Source organism: Oncorhynchus clarkii, chromosome 17, assembly GCF_045791955.1.
Source record: "Oncorhynchus clarkii lewisi isolate Uvic-CL-2024 chromosome 17, UVic_Ocla_1.0, whole genome shotgun sequence".
NCBI lineage: Eukaryota > Metazoa > Chordata > Actinopteri > Salmoniformes > Salmonidae > Oncorhynchus > Oncorhynchus clarkii.
In genome coordinates, this window is record NC_092163.1 from 18,951,234 (window position 1) to 18,969,742 (window position 18,509).

General features: G+C 43.9%; 1 protein-coding gene and 1 pseudogene across 12 annotated transcripts in view; both read right to left on the reverse strand.

Annotated features, from left to right (window-relative positions):
- Positions 1-191, reverse strand: part of LOC139369626 (endonuclease V-like) — a 36,276-nt pseudogene extending 36,085 nt beyond the window's left edge.
- Positions 192-2,160: 1,969 nt separating this feature from the next.
- Positions 2,161-18,509, reverse strand: part of LOC139370450 (SEC14-like protein 1) — a 66,512-nt gene continuing 50,163 nt past the window's right edge. For 4 of the 12 annotated variants that reach the window (XM_071109933.1, XM_071109934.1, XM_071109930.1 and 1 more), the window contains 15 exons: positions 16,024-16,173; positions 15,062-15,193; positions 13,684-13,812; positions 12,788-13,103; positions 12,521-12,630; positions 12,128-12,362; positions 9,570-9,658; positions 9,397-9,467; positions 8,538-8,709; positions 8,244-8,378; positions 7,923-8,057; positions 7,000-7,257; positions 6,529-6,707; positions 6,216-6,242; positions 2,161-5,086 (listed from right to left, as the gene is read on the reverse strand). In XM_071109933.1, the coding sequence (XP_070966034.1) occupies positions 4,981-5,086; positions 6,216-6,242; positions 6,529-6,707; positions 7,000-7,257; positions 7,923-8,057; positions 8,244-8,378; positions 8,538-8,709; positions 9,397-9,467; positions 9,570-9,658; positions 12,128-12,362; positions 12,521-12,630; positions 12,788-13,103; positions 13,684-13,812; positions 15,062-15,193; positions 16,024-16,173 (2,244 nt within the window). In that variant the 3' untranslated portion in view covers positions 2,161-4,980. The remainder of the gene's footprint in view (positions 5,087-6,215; positions 6,243-6,528; positions 6,708-6,999; positions 7,258-7,922; positions 8,058-8,243; positions 8,379-8,537; positions 8,710-9,396; positions 9,468-9,569; positions 9,659-12,127; positions 12,363-12,520; positions 12,631-12,787; positions 13,104-13,683; positions 13,813-15,061; positions 15,194-16,023; positions 16,174-18,509) is intronic. The other 8 variants (XM_071109937.1, XM_071109936.1, XM_071109931.1 and 5 more) reach the window with 3 other exon arrangements.

Sequence of the window (18,509 nt, forward strand, 5' to 3'; positions counted from 1 at the left end):
GCACTGTAGCTACCAAGAGGCTGGCAAATGATGTGAGCTTGCTAGATAGCTAGCTGTCACACACCTGTCTGTGGTGTTCTACAATCTGACACAGGTGAGGTGGAGCAGCGCGTGCTCCTTTTCACTGCGAGTAGCTGTGGAATACAGTTTACATATAGCCATTCTATTTCTTCTTGAGGAAGAATAGACATGTAGTTATTCGAAATCAACAAGCAGAAGTGTCAAATTATTGCAGCGAAGATATTATTTGTGTGTACCACTGACGTTCAAAAATAACGTTTGTACCACAGACAGGAGAAACTCGAGACACTTCACAGGGGCTATACATCTGAAACATTCGTTTTCTTATCACCAAATATGGTAGTGAGAGGAAGTACAGTCGCGGGTAGTGGAAGAGGATGGAACTAGGTGAAACTGGGCCGAATTCTCTCTTCTTTCGAAACATCTGCTCTCAACACATTTCTGTTCGCAAAACTATAATATGTTACGAACACAGTGCACTAAGTTTTATAGACTTGGTGCTTTGCCTAAGTTTAAAAAGGAGTGCAACGTCGAATTGAGTTTGTGCACACACGCACTTCAGAGGAGGCGTTCCCTAACGAAAATATGCAAATACATGCCACAACGCCCCAATAGGATCTCGCTAGCTCGTGCTTGGCTTTGCCCACTGCTGCTATTGCCCCCACTGTAAACAAGACAGTGTCTTGGGTTAGTTATAAATATCGTTGGTCGTACCTTGTGTTGTTTCGTGACATCGCTCCATGTGGGCAGACCAGAGGCGGAACCAAACAGCGCTTGCCGCGTTCAGAACAACTGGAAACTCGGAAATTTCCGACTTCAGTGCTTTCGAGACAGCTGGAAACTGGTGAAAAAACGAACTCCAACGGGGAAATTTGTTTTGAATGATCATCCAAGTCGGAAACTCGGGCATCTTTCTCGAGCTCCGGCTTTCCGACCGGACGATCACGGACGTTATGATTTTACCTAGTTTTTTCCCCCGAGTTTCCAGTTGTCTTAAACACCAAGTGTCACTAAAAAGTTCACATTTAGCAGTTCCATTGCAGTGGCACTTGTACTGTATTTCAAACAACTGAGACAGACTCATAAAATATGCATTGTACAAAATGTGCAGTTCAAATCCTAAATCCTAACTGTTCAAATCTTAACTTGTCTTTTGGACCTGGTACTGCAACTGCTCGGCCTCCGACCGCAAGGCACTACAGAGGGTCATGCGTATGGCCCAGTACATCACTGGGGCCAAGCTTCCTGCCATCCAGGACCTCTATACCAGGCGGTGTCAGAGGAAGGCCCTAAAAATTGTCAAAGACTCCAGGCACCCTAGTCAGACTGTTCTCTCTGCTACCGCACGGCAAACATTACCGGAGCGCCAAGTCTAGGTCCAAAAGGCTTCTGAACAGCTTCTACCCCCCAAGCCATGAGACTCCTGAACAGCTAATCAAATGGCTACCCAGACGCCTCTTTTACACTGCAGCTACTCTGTTATCTATGCAGTCCCTTTAACTCTACCTACATGTACATATTACCTTGACTAACATGTACCCCCACACATGGACTCTGTACCGGTACCCCCTGTATATAGCCTCACTATTGTTATTTTACTGTTGCTCTTTATTTGTGTTTTTTTGCTTAAGCAAGCATGTCACTGTAAGGTCTACTACACCGGTTGTATTCGGCATGTGACAAATAAAATGTTGATTTGACTGCATATTCTGTTTGATATTTGATGATTGCCACCTACTGGGCATTAGGCAGTAGTGCCCTTAGACAGCTCCTCATTACCCATACAGTAATTAACTATTTTCATGTTGCCAAGAAAGCACCTTCAAATGAGATTTTAGGCTTCAAACAGTCCCTTAGTGCATACTATCTGCTTGTAATTCAGAGACCATCTTCCATTCCAGTCTAAAAACCCCAGCTTGCATGTAATCCCGTCCATCCATTGGTTCATCTATTCAACCACTCAATGTTCAACTCTTTCTGCTTATCATTTTGCCTGAGATAGCTCAAGTCACCTACATACAGATAACAAAATGCATCCACATTGACAGTCAAATTGAGTTTACACTAAGATTGCTGCGTGCATTGCAGGTTGAAGCCGGATCAAAAGTAGAAAGATATATGTTACACAAACAGGACAACTTTTAATTCTCATAATTCAAGTTTAATGGTTTGAAAAATTGGAAAGGCGCTATTTTATATTAATTTGAAGTTCTTTCTTTAAACATAATTATGAATTTCAAGGGAAATAAAGATATGCAACATTATCGTTGTCTTACAGGAAGAGAGGCTAGATGAGAGAAATGGAGAAATCAGGATATGGTTGGTGACAAACAAGACAGAAATAGCCCTCATATGTAAATGAGTTAAGTAAAAGTGAAGGTTGACAAGTAGAGCAAAGCAGGTTACATAGCAGATACATTTCAGTAGTAGCAGTGACATTATGTTGAGGTCAGTTGAAACTGAAAGGTATCGGTCTCTGGTTTAAAACAACAGTGAGCCACTTCTAAAGCACTGTTCCAACTCAGCTAAAGGGAAAAACTAACATCGTCTCCTCTCACACGCATGTCGTGTTCAAAGAGGACTGGAACCTTTCTCTAAAGCTTGGTGAACCGTTGAGCACGTTACACATCGTGTTGATATTATGCTACACATTGTGGACATTGAGTTTCCTTTGATAGAGAGCTGGAAAGTAGGAAACTACGCTAGTCTCTCTCTAGACATGCTTCAAGGTTAAAATGAGTACAGAAGACAATAAGTACAACTATACATCCTCAGTCCTGACATGGGCGACACCCTTACAGACATTTAGTTACTCATTATTCCATTCATTCAATAACTTAATGAGTTTGTTCTGAACAGCTCTCGTTCTGAGTGGGTCCTTTCCTCAGTGAGCAAAGCATTTCATGCTATTCCAGTTAGACACACACTGTACATTAGACTGTTCACTTTGACCTTGGGTTTTCGTTATCATCGTTAAAAAAGTAGCATCTCAAAAAGCTGTTAAAAACAGACGTGCTGCTCGCCTGATTGGCCGATAATCCTTGAAGTGAGATCCAACGCCCCATCAACAAACACGTCGTTGGCCCTCTTAACGTCAAGCAGCAGCATGGTGACTTGTCTTGATAGCCTCAGCTTGTAATGCAAGGCAAAAGCTTATCAAACCTTTGAAACAGCCGACAGTAATCTGTAGAGAAGTTCAATATCTCTTTTGTGAGCTTGAAGCGCACAAAATATCCCCTAAAAACACCCAAAAATAGTTTGACAAAAAACAAACAAACATGGAAACTATAAGACGGAACAGTTTTTTGTCGTCGTCTTTGGTGCTTTAGAAGCACAAGGTGGCTGTCCAGAACATTATTTGCATGGGTACATTGCATTACAATGGAAACATCCTCCACTTCGCTCAGTCGAGGCAAAGGGGGTGTCCCCTAACCAAGCAGATATATTTCTTATACACATGGTTAGTTACAAAGGCTAAAATGGTGCTAACAAATGGCTCATGAGTAGTTACTATGGTAACTCCTAAACTAAAATCAACCATATCCCAATATGAACATGCAGCAACCCACTTCACTTTCAATGAAAACTAACAATCCAACCACCACTAGCCCAAGTACATGTATGCATCAATACATTTCCATGAATGGCGCAGTAGCAAATGATAAGCTTCACCACAAAAAACATTCACTTCCTCCCCCTCTATATCTACCCCTCTATAAAGAATAGCAGTTTGACCCTGACAGTTCGGGGCATTCCATTGGCTAGCAAAAGCTCACCTGACCATCAGTAGCACATTCAAACCAATGACCACAACCACACCTAGCTACGGGTCAGGTTCATTCCTGGAGACAGGGACAGATGGGAAACACTCATTTTGGGGTGGAATCCATTCAAATTCAAGTCACAGTAATTGAAATTCAAGAATTTAAACGTAATCATTGGTTAAGTGTCTTGAGCCCAAAAGAGACTGGTAGATGTGTAGATGAATTTGCAAACACATTCAAAATGTGTCAATTCAAATTTCAAAAATAGCCTCTGGCAATTTCTTTTGTCTATATCTCCAAATGAAAGTTCAGCTAAATTACATTTCTGTCTGTCCATCTAGTCACCCGGGAACTGGAAGGTCACCTATACATTGCACACATAGCACCCATGAGGAAAAACCTCCATACATCAAATTTTCATGGTAAATATAAATGTAATTATTTCAATAGTTGATATTTGAACTCTGCTTATTGCTTCTAAACGATACCTCGCTACGGCTTTACCCCCAATCCTTACATATAAACAATTCACCAGGTAGAGACCAACCCCACTGGTGATATGGCAAATACTGTGTTTCTCTGCATGTCATTGCAGGTGTGTTTATGGTTTGTGTCTATATGCGTGTGTCTTCCTATGTTTGAGCATGTTTTGTCTGCAGGTAACAGCACATCCCGTTTCTTCAACCTATAAAAAGTGTCCATGTTCTTATGTAACAGCGCATCCAGTATCACCAATACCTTGGAAGTGTGCACGTGTGTGTAAAGTCTTCTAACGCACATATGTATCGACGCATCCCGTTATTATCCAGTCCCACAGCTCCTTAAATGTGTGACAATTGCTTGAACTGGCATTGCGCTCCATGAGTGCGACACTTCCCACATCTACCAAAGTCTCAGCAAGCAGAAAACGTTCTGCCAACGTTCTGTTCAGCAGCCCAGGAGAAAGCTGGGAAGAAATATACATGGACTGCTGCAAGAAAATAGGAGCCCTTTAAATCACAAGTCTTTGTTTTTTTTTACATTTTCTTTCTCCTCTGTTGTGCAAGCATGCTTCAGATCCACATTGTGACTGACTAATAGTAGTACAGGTTTGAGGTGGTTAGGGCGGAAAGTGTGGACTGTGAAGGATGGAGGAGCTGGGACTTGTAGTTCAGCAGAGGGAGAATTGTAAGTCCTTGGCAGGAGATGTAGTCCTCTACCTGGAGATCATGGAGCTGGACTGGGAGTGGTTAGAGGAGGAGGTAGCGTGGCTGAGCTGGGAGAAACCACTGTGACTCGACTCCAAACTGGTCATAGAGCCCCTGAGAGAAAAAAGGTTAGATTTTATTTAAACGTATTGTTGGCCTAACTAAGGTTTTAGAACTACATACTAAATGGGCTTAAAAATCAGACCTGGGTGCAAGTACCATTTGAAATCTTTCAATTACTTTGAGCGTTTGCATTAGGAGTGACCAGTGGGAGGGGTTTGCACTTGTGGGACTCGTTTATTGGTTATATTGCAGCAGGAACGCTCAATCAAGCACAGCTGAAGTATAAACTAAAAAAAATGTTATCTTGTCACATAGGAAACAATTTCAAATAGTATTTGATCCCTGGTCTGGTATTAATGATGCCCAGCTCAAGCTCCTGCTTTGTCAAGTCTAGTGCCGAATAATGTAGATCATGCAGCAAGTCAAACGGAGGTGAATCCACTCTGTGTGACATTCATTTAGCATACTGCACTAAATAGGTTGTACTTCTAACCCACGGGGACTAAAACATGGCCTCTCATGCTTCAGTGATAGTTTTGAGGGGCACGAATGAAAAGACTTCTTATCCTTATCAACCAATTTGCAGAGGCACAGCAGGGATCATCAGCTACATTCAGCTGTGTGCTGATTTGGTCTTGAGCAGATGGTCAGGGGGCCGGAACATAATTACAAATCATTTGTAGGACTGCAAATTGACCACAAGAAGCCCAAACAGATATGATATTTCGATGAAAACCTTTTCATTTTAAATGTACATAGATTTGTATGACATCACGTACTTCTATTATGCATGGCAATACTCAGGAACAGATTTCCTAAATTAAAAACAACTTTTATCCGTCTTTTATGTAAAAAACAAACAAAAATACACCCGCGAGCGGCCAGTTGGGGAACCCTGAAATACAGGTAGCCCTTTGTGGCAAAGGAGGAAGGCAATTGAAACTAAAAAGGCATGTGTCTGTTAGTCATTCATGCAACGGTGAGACGACCTAGCTTAGTGAGTGGCCTTTCTCTAGCTGAAGCACACAGAGAAAAGCATTGCTGGTGAGGTAATGCTCAAATAAAGCCATAAGCGAAGGGTCAAGATGCTAGCATCTTAGAGTTGTCGCTAACTGTTAAATGGGAGTTCTCATAAGCAACCAAACGCAATGCAAAGCTAAGGGAACACAAGTCCACTTACAAACTTTGAACATCAAAGCAAGCCATTCTTCACAGGAAAAGACAGAAAGAGAAGGGACAGAAGGAGGAGTGGAAGAGGGGTTGGTGAGCGATAAGAGGACAGGAGCACATTGAAAAGAGAGAGGAAGGTAAAAAGGACATCTCTCTCTTTAGGAGGGGAAGCCTATGCTTGGCACTTCATAATGGATACAATGTTGATGTCAAATGGAAAAAAGTGATGATACAATACAATCATAACACAATATACAGTATGATTTAAAAAATAATGACATTTACTTTGATGACCCATTTGATATCAACACACACACACTAACCTGAAGTCCTCGGAGCCAATGACCTCTGTGTAGTACATGACTTTGCACTTATGTGAGGAGACCTGCAGGGAGGCGAGGACGTCGTCCACGCGGGGCAGGTTGGTGGAGGCGCTGCCCGGCATGGTGTGGAACTTCCACTGCAGGATGTAGAACCCGGGCCACCTGGTCACGTGGGAACCCTGGGAGAGGGGGAGGAGAGGGAGTGTGCATTAGATGAGGTTTTAATCATTGTCAATCTGAATGTTCTTAACATTAGATCTATTAAGTATCGAAAGGCATTTAAAATCACACTTAACACTAAACTACTGGTTTCAACATTGGTGTAATACGCAAACCTGTATATTTTAATGAGTCAATCTGAATTCATTCATTCAGTCAAGAGATTCTCTCAGGCACTGAGAGAAGAGCCACCTGCATGCCTCATGTCTTTCTCAATACTATGAACATCTAGTCTGCTGTTCCAGTGCTGACCTGAACGCTCTCCCCTTCCTTGCAGGTAAGTGGTGACTCCACCATGCTGTAGTCCAGGCCTAAGGTCCAGGACTTGTCTATGAGCTGGACGTTGTTCCCCCCGGGGGTGGTGATGCTGCTGTGTTGCCCCACTAGGGGGTCCTTGCGGGGGGTTTGGGGGGCGCGCTTTGAGTGGTAGAGGTGGAAGACCACGTCGCCCTTACACACGTCAAAGTCCCAGGTGATCACGGAGGAGGCGTCGATGATCTCGATCACCACCTGGGTGGGAAAGCAGGGAGGAGGGAGAGAAAGAGGAGGGTTGAGGAGGAGGGAGAGAAAGAGGAGGGTTGAGGAGGAGGGAGAGAAAAAGAGGGTTGAAGACGAGGGGAGAGAAAAGGAGAAAGAGGGAGGGATGAGAAAGGGAAGGATGGGAAAATCAGGAGAAAAAGAGATGAAGAGTAGAAGTAAAAAAGATTGAGAAAGAATTAAAGAGAACAGATGACCGAGGGAGGGAAGAGCAGATTTCTACCGAGTAGTATCCACATGGCTTCGTTTATAATAGATTATATAATCTACTTTCCTGTAACAGAAACAAAAGAACAAATGGGTGCAGATTCCTCTCAAAGCAACGTTCATGTTCAATTTGTGACAGAACAGTGGCTTAATGTCTGAAGATCAGTTTGAATGCACTTTCAGGATTTCTCCAGTCGGTGGCAGTGTTGGTCAAGTAACTTCAGCAGACCAACGTTTGGCTTGTTAATTATTTTCCTCTCTATCCACATCTTTCGCTCATTCTTTCCATACCTCTTTCTCTCCTCCCGCCTATCTGCCCTTCTCTCGCTTTCTTATTTCTCCTTCTCCACAAATGACTTCAAAGCTCCAGCTAAGGCCAGTTGCCCTGCTCTCCTCTGCCCCAGCCGAGGTGCACCGTGTTGGGGTCTCACCTCGTGGGGCGCTCCCTTGAAGACGCTGGCACTCTGGTAGATAGTCTCTGTCCACAGGCTGATGTCTTCGTTCTCCAGCTCCTCTGCAGTACGGTACAGAGACTTGGGCACCAGGCCTCCCTCTGGGACTTCACACTGCACACAGACGACACACAAATAACTAGGCCATAGGAGAATGAAAACTGCATAGAAAGTACATATTTGCTACAATCTTAAATTCAAATTCATAATATAATTTATAAAAAGGGATACAAACGTTATCATGGCAACCACACGACAACGTGACTATGTTGGGTGATAACACCACACACAGTGACTCACCATACACTCTCCTCCCAGGAAGTCAGGGATGACCTCCTTGTCTATGTAGTCCAGCAGGCCGCCGGGGCCCTGGTAGTCATTTCCAGCGTAGATCAGGAACTTCTTACGGGTGTTCTCGTCAATGAACGGGCTCACCTGAACACAGGACAGAGACGGTGGGATGAGTCAACACCCTACTGCTCCCGCCTAAACACGTCATGCCTAACTGCAGCTTATCTAGTGCCCTATGAGCACTATATAGGGAATAGGGTGTTGTTTAGGAGTCTCCAGCCATAGTATTTCATAGTGTCTCACCAGGGTCCAGAGCACAGGGAAGACTCTAGGAGCCCTCAGTATGAGCAGACGTCCCAGGGTCTCTGGGTAGTTGGCCTCCACCACCTCAATGATTCTCAGAAGGGCCTTAACCCCCGGTCGCCACAGGTGGCGCATGTTTAACCCTTCGAGGTCCACCAGACACGTCCAACAACTACACACACAGAGAGAGAGATTGTAAGTACTCTACACAGATTGTAAGTACTCTACACAGATTGTAAGTACAATACACATTACATTTCCAAATACGACCTTATGACGTCAAAAAACGGAAACGGACAGATTCCTCCCCCTCTCAATCAGGGGCTCTGGCTCCCTGTCTTACGTGAGGGAAGCTCCATGGCATTCCACCCTAGCACACTTGAGATTCCTGCATGGCTTCTCTCCACAGTCGCGTCCATCTGATAAGCCTGACAGCTGCCAGGTAACACCCCCCCTTCTCACCTTCTTTCTCTTTTTTCTTCTTCTCTCCCCTCTCTTTTCCGCTTCTCCTCTCACTCGCTACATTTTTCTGTCACTTAATCAATTTCCCTCTCTCTCTCTCTCACCCACACCCTTCAGAGAGGAACCCTCCATGCTTTCCATCTTGCCTAGAGATAACTTTAAAGAGCATCCCCAACACTGTTAATAACCCCATTGCACCAAGGCAATTCCCATGATACACATTAGCTTAGCAACAGAGGTACCATAGAAGTCATTACCGTTTAGTCCCCCTTCTCCCAATAACTCGTGTCCTGTAGATCTGAGAGGCCTGGATAGGTGTATGCAATATGGCCTAAACTCCACTTGACCTATCAGAGGGAGTGGTGGAGCTACTACCAAATAGCAACAGGGTGTATACCTGATTGGTCGGCCGAAGACTTTGGTGTTCTCCTCACAGCGCCTTAGGCCCTCCTCGTTTATGGATAGAACCTGAAGAGTTAAAACCACACACACACACACTTAATGCAGGTATGCTCACACACACACTTTAGTTATCACATGTGTGACTGACAGCAAAAGAGGCCCCCTCACGTGTCTGAGTAGAGACTCCTCCCCCAGGGCTCGGACCAGCCCCTTGGTGTCCATCTGTCCCAGACGCAGGATATAGAGAGGACGACCCTCTGGAAGGACACAGACAGACGCATATTTGAATAGTCTAGGGATGCAAATTCCGGTCCAGTTTGCTGCAGACTAACTAACCCTCGTTAACCAGTCAACAAACAAAAAATACAATTCCAAACAGTAAAATAGTATGCATGCATACAAGGAATGGACATTTTTCATTATGGGAAACATGCAACAACAGCAAGTCTATCGTCTTCCAGTCAAAAGGCTAATTACAGTCTATTATTGAACATTCAACTCCTGTAATGAAGCAGCTAATAAAGCATATTTTTCAAACATTTACCAAAATGCAATTTGTGGGAAACCAGTTCTAAAACAGTGTGCCTAATGCAAGTGGCTCCATATATGACAGTGATTAAAATCTCTGCTAGAAACGTAGAGGGGGAATCTAATAGCAACAACTAGGATGGGTTGGGTCTTTGGCTTCTGGACAACAAAATAAAGTTGATATGAAAACCAATAGAACAGATGAGAAATGCTGGTTAAATGGGATGGGGAAGTCTCTATAAAATCCTACTGGTTAAATGGGATGGGGAAGTCTCTATAAAATCCTACTGGTTAAATAGGATGGGTAAGTCTCTATAAAACCCTACTGGTTAAATAGGATGGGTAAGTCTCTATAAAATCCTACTGGTTAAATAGGATGGGGAAGTCTCTATAAAACCCTACTGGTTAAATAGGATGGGGAAGTCTCTATAAAACCCTACTGGTTAAATAGGATGGGGAAGTCTCTATAAAATCCTACTGGTTAAATAGGATGGGTAAGTCTCTATAAAATCCTACTGGTTAAATAGGATGGGTAAGTCTCTATAAAATCCTACTGGTTAAATAGGATGGGTAAGTCTCTATAAAATCCTACTGGTTAAATAGGATGGGGAAGTCTCTATAAAACCCTACTGGTTAAATAGGATGGGGAAGTCTCTATAAAACCCTACTGGTTAAATAGGATGGGGAAGTCTCTATAAAATCCTACTGGTTAAATAGGATGGGTAAGTCTCTATAAAATCCTACTGGTTAAATAGGATGGGTAAGTCTCTATAAAATCCTACTGGTTAAATAGGATGGGTAAGTCTCTATAAAATCCTACTGGTTAAATAGGATGGGTAAGTCTCTATAAAATCCTACTGGTTAAATAGGATGGGTAAGTCTCTATAAAATCCTACTGGTTAAATAGGATGGGTAAGTCTCTATAAAATCCTACTGGTTAAATAGGATGGGTAAGTCTCTATAAAATCCTACTGGTTAAATAGGATGGGTAAGTCTCTATAAAATCCTACTGGTTAAATAGGATGGGTAAGTCTCTATAAAATCCTACTGGTTAAATGGGATGGGGAAGTCTCTATACAATCCTACTGGTTAAATAGGATGGGGAAGTCTCTATAAAATCCTACTGGTTAAATAGGATGAGGAAGTCTCTATAAAATCATACTGGTTAAATGGTATGAGGAAGTCTTTATAAATTCACACTGGTTAAATGGTATGAGGAAGTTTTTATAAAATCATGCTGGATAAATGGTATGAGGAAGTCAATATAAAATAATTAGTTCCACATTTCTATGGATGGATGCTACTTCGAAGCAAGGTAAGACATGCCTCATTATTTGAAGTAAAGTAAAACGTTCAGGTTTCAAACAATTATGCTGCCTCACGCTCACATTGCAAAGTGGTGTGTGACACGCTGATAGCCTGCCTACCTCTGACTTTAGCTTATGCACTTGAAAGGCGAATTGGAGGCGGGCTTTAATTACAAGTTGAGATTGAGAAAAAAAACAGTAGCTCTTTTTCCAATCGTGGCCATCAAAACAGTTTACACACGATTGTATTTAGAGTTGTTATTTGCTGCTTAGAAAAGCACGGAGCTTCTCTCGCACTGCTCCTCAAACAAGGCTCTTATACATTTAATTGTGTGATGAGCGCAATGCCTTGGGACTGCCGTGAAGACATGCAATATAAACCAGAGCATGCAAATACCCAGGGCAAGTATGAAGTAACAACAATGTATTTGAAATGGGGACTGGTGAACTGCAATGTCAATTCTAAGTTGTATTCCTTCATTGGACCAATATGGTGTATGACAGGAAGTTGTGGCTTAGACTTCTTTTTCTATCACAGTGAAATACAAAAGTGGCGTTTTGGGAAGTTACTTACAAAGAAACCGGACACACACACCAGTTTTTTTTTACCAATAATAAGAGTAAATAATACGAGTACAACAGTGTTTGTGCCGTGTGTCTGAGTAATTCTGAGTGACTACTGTATATTGTGAACATCATATGACTATCCCTCTACATCAAATCAAGACTTCATGACAATTATTAGCGACTAATTGTGTGTGTGTGTGTGTGTGTATGCCTGAGCACCTCTCACGGTGCCTGAGCACCTCTCACGGTGCCTGAGCACCTCTCACGGTGCCTGAGCACCTCTCACGGTGCCTGAGCACCTCTCACGGTGTCCATACTCCATACCTTTATCATGGTGGTGCCACCCTCCAGTGTAGTAGTCACTGAGGACCTGTGGTGAGGTCCACGTCTCTAACAGATAGTCCACCTGGTGCTGTTTCCTCCATGTTAAGGACTGACACAGGATCTCCCTGGCCTTCTCCATGTTAAAGTCCCTGGCCCGCAGGAAACGAAGGATGTGTTCGTCCTTAGGGATCTGGAAAGGTGGCGAGGAGGGAGAGGACGGAGTGAGGGTAAGGGTCTTCGGGGGGGGGATCAGAGGAGGCAGGGTAAGAGCGTGCGCGTGTGAGCATGTCACACATGCCTCTATATTTGTGTTTCAAGTAGCAGAGTATGATTTTAAAGATAGAATATGCTTTAGTATGCGTGTATTGACAGCTGTAAGGATGTGTGTCTCACCTTGCCCTTGTGGCTCTCCTGCAGCCACTGTCGTAGTCTGATCAGACAGCTCTCCTGCAGAGGCGTCAGGTCTCCCAAGTAGCGCTTGATGTAGTCTGCATCCAACTTGTCTACAACACACACACACTTTAGGGAATTCTCAAGTCAGTCAATTCAATCTCCTTCAAAATCAATCACGCAGCTAAACGCCACTTAAAAATAGTGTTTCCCATTTTCCTAGTGTATTGAAACTTTTGAACAGTGTCTCAATCATTCATTAGTACTAACCATCAGGTGTGCCCGTCAGGTTCTCTGTCTGGTTGTCAGGTTGGCTAGCGGCATCGTTGCTGGTGGCATCACTTTGGGTGGCATCATTATTGGTGGCAGTGGCAATCTCATGGTCACTGGCATCAGTGGACACGGGGATTGAGACAGCGGGCGTGACAGGCAGCTCCAGGTGGAGGAGCTTTGGGGTGGCACAGACAGGTTTGGTGGTGACGGAGGAGGAGGAGGAGGGAGCATCCAGGGAGGGAGTCCAGCGGGGCACGTGGCTTATCCCCTCTTCCTCTAGCTGGTTTAGGTAGAACTCTATGATCTCCTTACCCTGAAGATGAGGGAGGGGGAGGGAGGGAAAGCAAGAGAGATTGGGGGGGGGAGGAGAGAACGAACGACAGAGTGAGAAAAAGAAGATAGTTATTAATATGGAAGGAGGATAAATAGGGAATAGTAGCTTACCTTTGTTTACACTGGCTCAACAAAGTGGCCTACATTACATAATAAGAACCACTTAGCCCGAGACCTCACCACTCACGGCCCAATGGTATGTCTGCTGTATTAACACTGGATTCCATGGTTGGGCCGGTTCCTTTTCATTTAACTCAATGCAGTTCAATTCCCAATACAATTAGGTTATTTTTGAATTGGAATTTCAATTCACTTATTGAGTTGAAATGGAACCTAGTTGGATGAATTATTTTTTGCATGAGGGGAATGTTTGACCTCTGGTGAATTCTCTACATACATCTGGGTTGTATTCATTAGGGCGCAACGTACCAACGGTAAACGAAAACCAACATTTCTTACTGGACAAGGTTCAGGTAGTCCTGCCACCTTTCAGTCTGTTTCTTACTGTTAGTGTCTAATGAATATGACCCTGATCAGATCTGGATCACACACACACACACCTTCTTGATACTGCTGGCGTACTGCTTCATGGCCATCTTCTCCACCGTGCTCTCGAAGCCAAAGAACGATTTGATGTCCAGGCTGGCCGACTGCTCGAAACACGTCCAGTCCTCATTCTCAGGGTGGGCCTGCACGCACACACACAAAAGAGAATATACAAGTGTTACCGTGGCAACCACATACACCAATATGACTGTGCTGAGCACTGACGCACACTACAAGCTACACATCCTCAGCTATGTGTGGGAGTGCGTACCGATGACACTGCCCACTGGCATTATACCAATACTGACAGGTTGTGTCGTTATATGCCAACAAATATTGATAGGAGGGAATTTTGTGATGGTGTCAAGCACAAACAGCACATTCACACAGCCCGAGACTGTATCAAAATAGATTTTGTCGAATGTCAGCGAGTGGAGTGTGTTAGATAGGACTGGGAGTGAGAGTGTTGAATGTCAGACACCGCTAGGCAAACCGAGGCAAGTCATACAGTGATCCCTACGTGACACACAACTTCTGAAAGAGCTTATTTTACTATGTAGCTCTTCGGCTAGCTCCGGCGTTGGATACCTGTTATCTCTGGCTACCAAAATATGTCAGCTTTAGCCAACTTTAGCTCAGTCTAATGGAGCTACCTAGCACTGTTAGCTTCCGCTAGCTAACTGTAACAGTTATTCCATAGGGAAAGCTGCATAACGGACCTAAAATAGGCCCGCTAGCCTCGTTAGATGCTAGCGCAATGTGCTTGACCTCATTAACTCAGAGCGCATTCATTCACCACGGGAGTCTGGTGAGAGTAGCACTGAGGTCAGAGGAGGGAGTGCCGCAACACACTGCAGTAGGCCTGGGCGGTGTGAAAAAACTGACTCCAGAACAGTGTGCGAGTGCGTTGAGGCGGAGTGCTGCAGGGAACAATGGGAGGTCTGAATTATTCAGTGGGAAGGAAGCAGCACATGAGAGGCTGGTTGGAACACAGCTTTCTCTGCATTGTGATTGCATTGGAGGGAAGGGCTTTCAGACAAGTGTGCCGTCGACAACTTGCTTTAACAGGGCTGTGTGCGTGTCAGTGTCATGTGAGATATAAAACGAAGACTGAAGTGGCGTGTGTGTAGCTACATATCAGGAGCTGGTTGGAACACAACTTGATCCGTCCATTTGAAGAGACATTGTGAATGCACAGGTGTGCTGCCGACAGCTGGCTTCAAAGTGGTTTAACAGGGCTTTGTGAGTGTGTGATTGAGTGCGAGTGTGTGTGCATGCGTTTGACAAAATAAAGCCAAGGCTTGAATGTGTGTTAGCGAATGGACAGGTAGCTTATGTAACCATACTAACCAAAGGTACATTTTCAAATGTGTGTGTGTGTGTGTAACACACCGAGTAGCTGCAGAGTTCGTGGATGATGACTCTGTTGGAAAAGGTCTCGTTGTGGGACTCGATGTGGAGCGTCCTCTCTCTCTTGTTCAGAGTGTTCTCCTGGCTGAAGTACACATAGTCCACCCCCGCAATCTGCACACAAAGAACACTCATGAAACCAGTTGCAGCAAAACTAAATGGTCAAAAAGGAAAAACGGATACACTGATTACAAAATGGCCGACGCCTGATTTGTGTGTTACCTAAGGTCTTTTTATTTTTTTTATTTTTTTTGTCACGTCAGCTTTCCTTAGAATACAAGCTACGGATGTTTCAAATGCAACTTTATTTCAACTGTCCCCTGAAAATCTCACTTAAAATGAATATTCTGTTAACTCGTATCCAAATAATGTTGCCGACTCGTCCAATTCTCATACTTGTGGCCAAAGCATAAATTGGAGAAAAACACCTCAAACTTGTATCTCAAATAAACCGTTAAAAAAAGCTAGCTATTTCCTCATAGAATAAATCATCTTCTCGAGGAGGATGTGCTGGCCAATCAGCAATCTACTCACATCACTATTTTTCATGACCGGTATACATCAACACCACTCTTTGTTTGGGGTAAGCCAACACCATTCCGACACAAAAAATATACTTTATAACATACTAAATTAACATTCTGGAAGGAAAACTATTTCACTCATATATGAAGTAATTATAGGTCATATTTCACAGAAGTCTGGAAACATTGAGCGGAAACTTTAAACAATACTCAAACACTCATGTGGCTTTCTGCTTGGCCTTTGGGGTCTAGGCTGTGTTACTGTAAAGCACTTTGACAACCCCTGACGTACAAAAAGGGCTTTATAAATACATTGGATTGGTTGATTGACTCACATTGAGTGACAATGGTTGATAAAAATACATTTGTTTGATTGACTGACAAGACTCAAGAGAGAAGTTAGCGACAGGTTAGCCGTACCCGTTTGAGGAGACGAGGGGCGTCCACGTCCAGTTTGCAGCGGCGCTGGACCTGGTGTATGGATCCGTCCTCGCTCTCAGTTTCCTCCAACACCTCGCTGTCCACAAACATGGGAATCAGGTGACACGTGGGGAATCGCCTCTCGTAGGCCTGCGAGAGAGACGGAAAGAGAAAGGGTTATTAGTGTGGGACTCATTTGTTGAAACAATGTAAACTCCTTCACATTCCATGTTAATAAACTTGATTGAATTGAGAGAGCGTGAGATGCATCAGACAAGATAGTCTAGCCATTGTATAGCCAACAATTACATTTAATTGATGGATATTCTAGTTCCCAAAATCTATTTTGTCAGCTGTTTTCATATCTCAAAAAAGTGAGTAAGAGAGAAAGAGATAAAAGGTGGGCATGAAAGTTTAGGACAGAGAAGATAGACAGCGAGAGACAAAACACCCTTCAGGTCTATTCAACTCCCTGACCCGCACTCTGGTTCTATCGTTGACTCGTATCCAATTGTCTCAGCAGCTGGCACACATTCCAGCATTACACAACGCATCGTTCATTATCTAGGATGCAAAATAATAGGCCCAGTAATAATAGGCCCATTAATGACACCCCAGGCACAATACATCAGTAGAATTCTGCTCATAAACACATACCACCTAGGTCGCGACCAAAATGGCACCCTATGGGCCCTGGTCAAAAGTAGTGCATGATGTAGGGAATAGGGTATAATTTCAGACACAGCCCTCGATTTATTGTGCTGCTGAATGCAGCTGTTACACAATGTAAGGTCCTTGGCACACAATGGGCCTGCATTGGTTTCATAATGGTTTGATTACTGATCCTGGACCTAATTGGCAGGGCTACGTAAGCAGCAAGGGGACATGAGAGGACATGTATCGACAGGTCCCCGATCAGTTTGGAGAGGTGTGGGAGACAAGGTTAATGCTTCAGCCCACCTAAGTGACACTGCGCTCAGTACAGTCAAGAGACTTGTACATTATGACAGCGTCTTTGCTAATTCTAGGCCAAGTCTGTGCCATGTGTTGTAATAAAGGAACTCATTTAGTCTACTTCTTCCTGGCTGCTCTAGACACCATTATTTATTTAATTTTGTGCTGAATGGGCAGATTCTTATCCTGGCCCAGCTGGAGTCTGCAGTCTCGAGAGAGCAAGAGAAGAGAGGAAGGAGAGAGAGCGAGAGGAGAGAGGAAGGAGAGAGAGCGAGAGGAGAGAGGAAGGAGAGAGAGCGAGAGGAGAGAGGAAGGAGAGAGAGCGAGAGGAGAGAGGAAGGAGAGAGAGCGAGAAAAAGGAGGGAAGTTGCGTTGGTGCAATGTGAGGCCACCATCGGGCACAAATCCACCACTTAGTCAAGATGGCTCAGACTGAAAACATACATGTAAAAGCACTCACTAAAAGCTAAGTAAAGGAGCGAGCGAGAAAGAACAAGCTTTTTACAAATGTTTTACTCAAGGTTGGCAGTGTTCACAGCTCAATCATCAGTTATTATGGAGCAAGATGTCCCCGTCCTCTAAAAAGGCTTTGGGTTCAGCTCAGGTCCTCTAAAACCAGTGTTTTGAAATCCTTTCATACCAGGGACTCGCAAGCTATGGCTTTTCCTTTTTGGGGCCACAGACTGGAGGTTGAGAAACACCCCTGTAGCCTAGACAACTATCTCATGCCCATACTGTATTTAATTATTTATCTATCCATCTTGCTCCTTTGCACCCCAGTATCTCTACTTGCACATTAATTTTCTGCACATCTACCATTCCAGTGTTTAATTGCTATATTGTACTTACTTCGCCACCATGGCCTATTTATTGCCTTAATTCCCTTATCTTACCTCATTTGCACTTACTGTATATAGACTATCTTCTTTTTTTCTACTGTTCTTATTGACTATGTTTTGTTTATTCCATCTGTAACTCTGTGTTGTTGTATGTGTCGAACTGCTATGCTTATCTTGGCCAGGTCGCAGTTGCAAATGAGAACTTGTTCTCAACGAGCCTACCTGGTTAAATAAAGGTGAAAAAAAGGGCTTTGTCATATAACTGTAATAAGGGCTAGAGCTTATCCTGCTAAAATGGGACCGGTATTCAGGTCGGGGTGTGAGGTGACGAGCAAACCAGGCTAACTAGGGGCTTAGGAAATTGGCAATACCTGCACCCCCCATTCTTTGTAGCTCCAGTCAGCATGGTACCAGACTGCCTAATAACACTGCCAGGGCTGTTGGCTGTGTCCCAAATGGCAACATATTCCCTAAAGTGCTAAGGTAGTGCACTATATAGGCAATAGGGTGCTATTTGGGTTGCAAGCATTGAGCTGTGTCCACTATCATCATGCTGAGTTCTGTCTCTCTCTCTGGTCTAGAACAGAGGCTCTCGGAGGTGTACAGTCAGCACTATGGCAGGAGTAAACACGGTGTTTGGTGTTCGCCCATCAAAACAGGCTACTGCATCAACAAATGCTCTCAACAGCACTA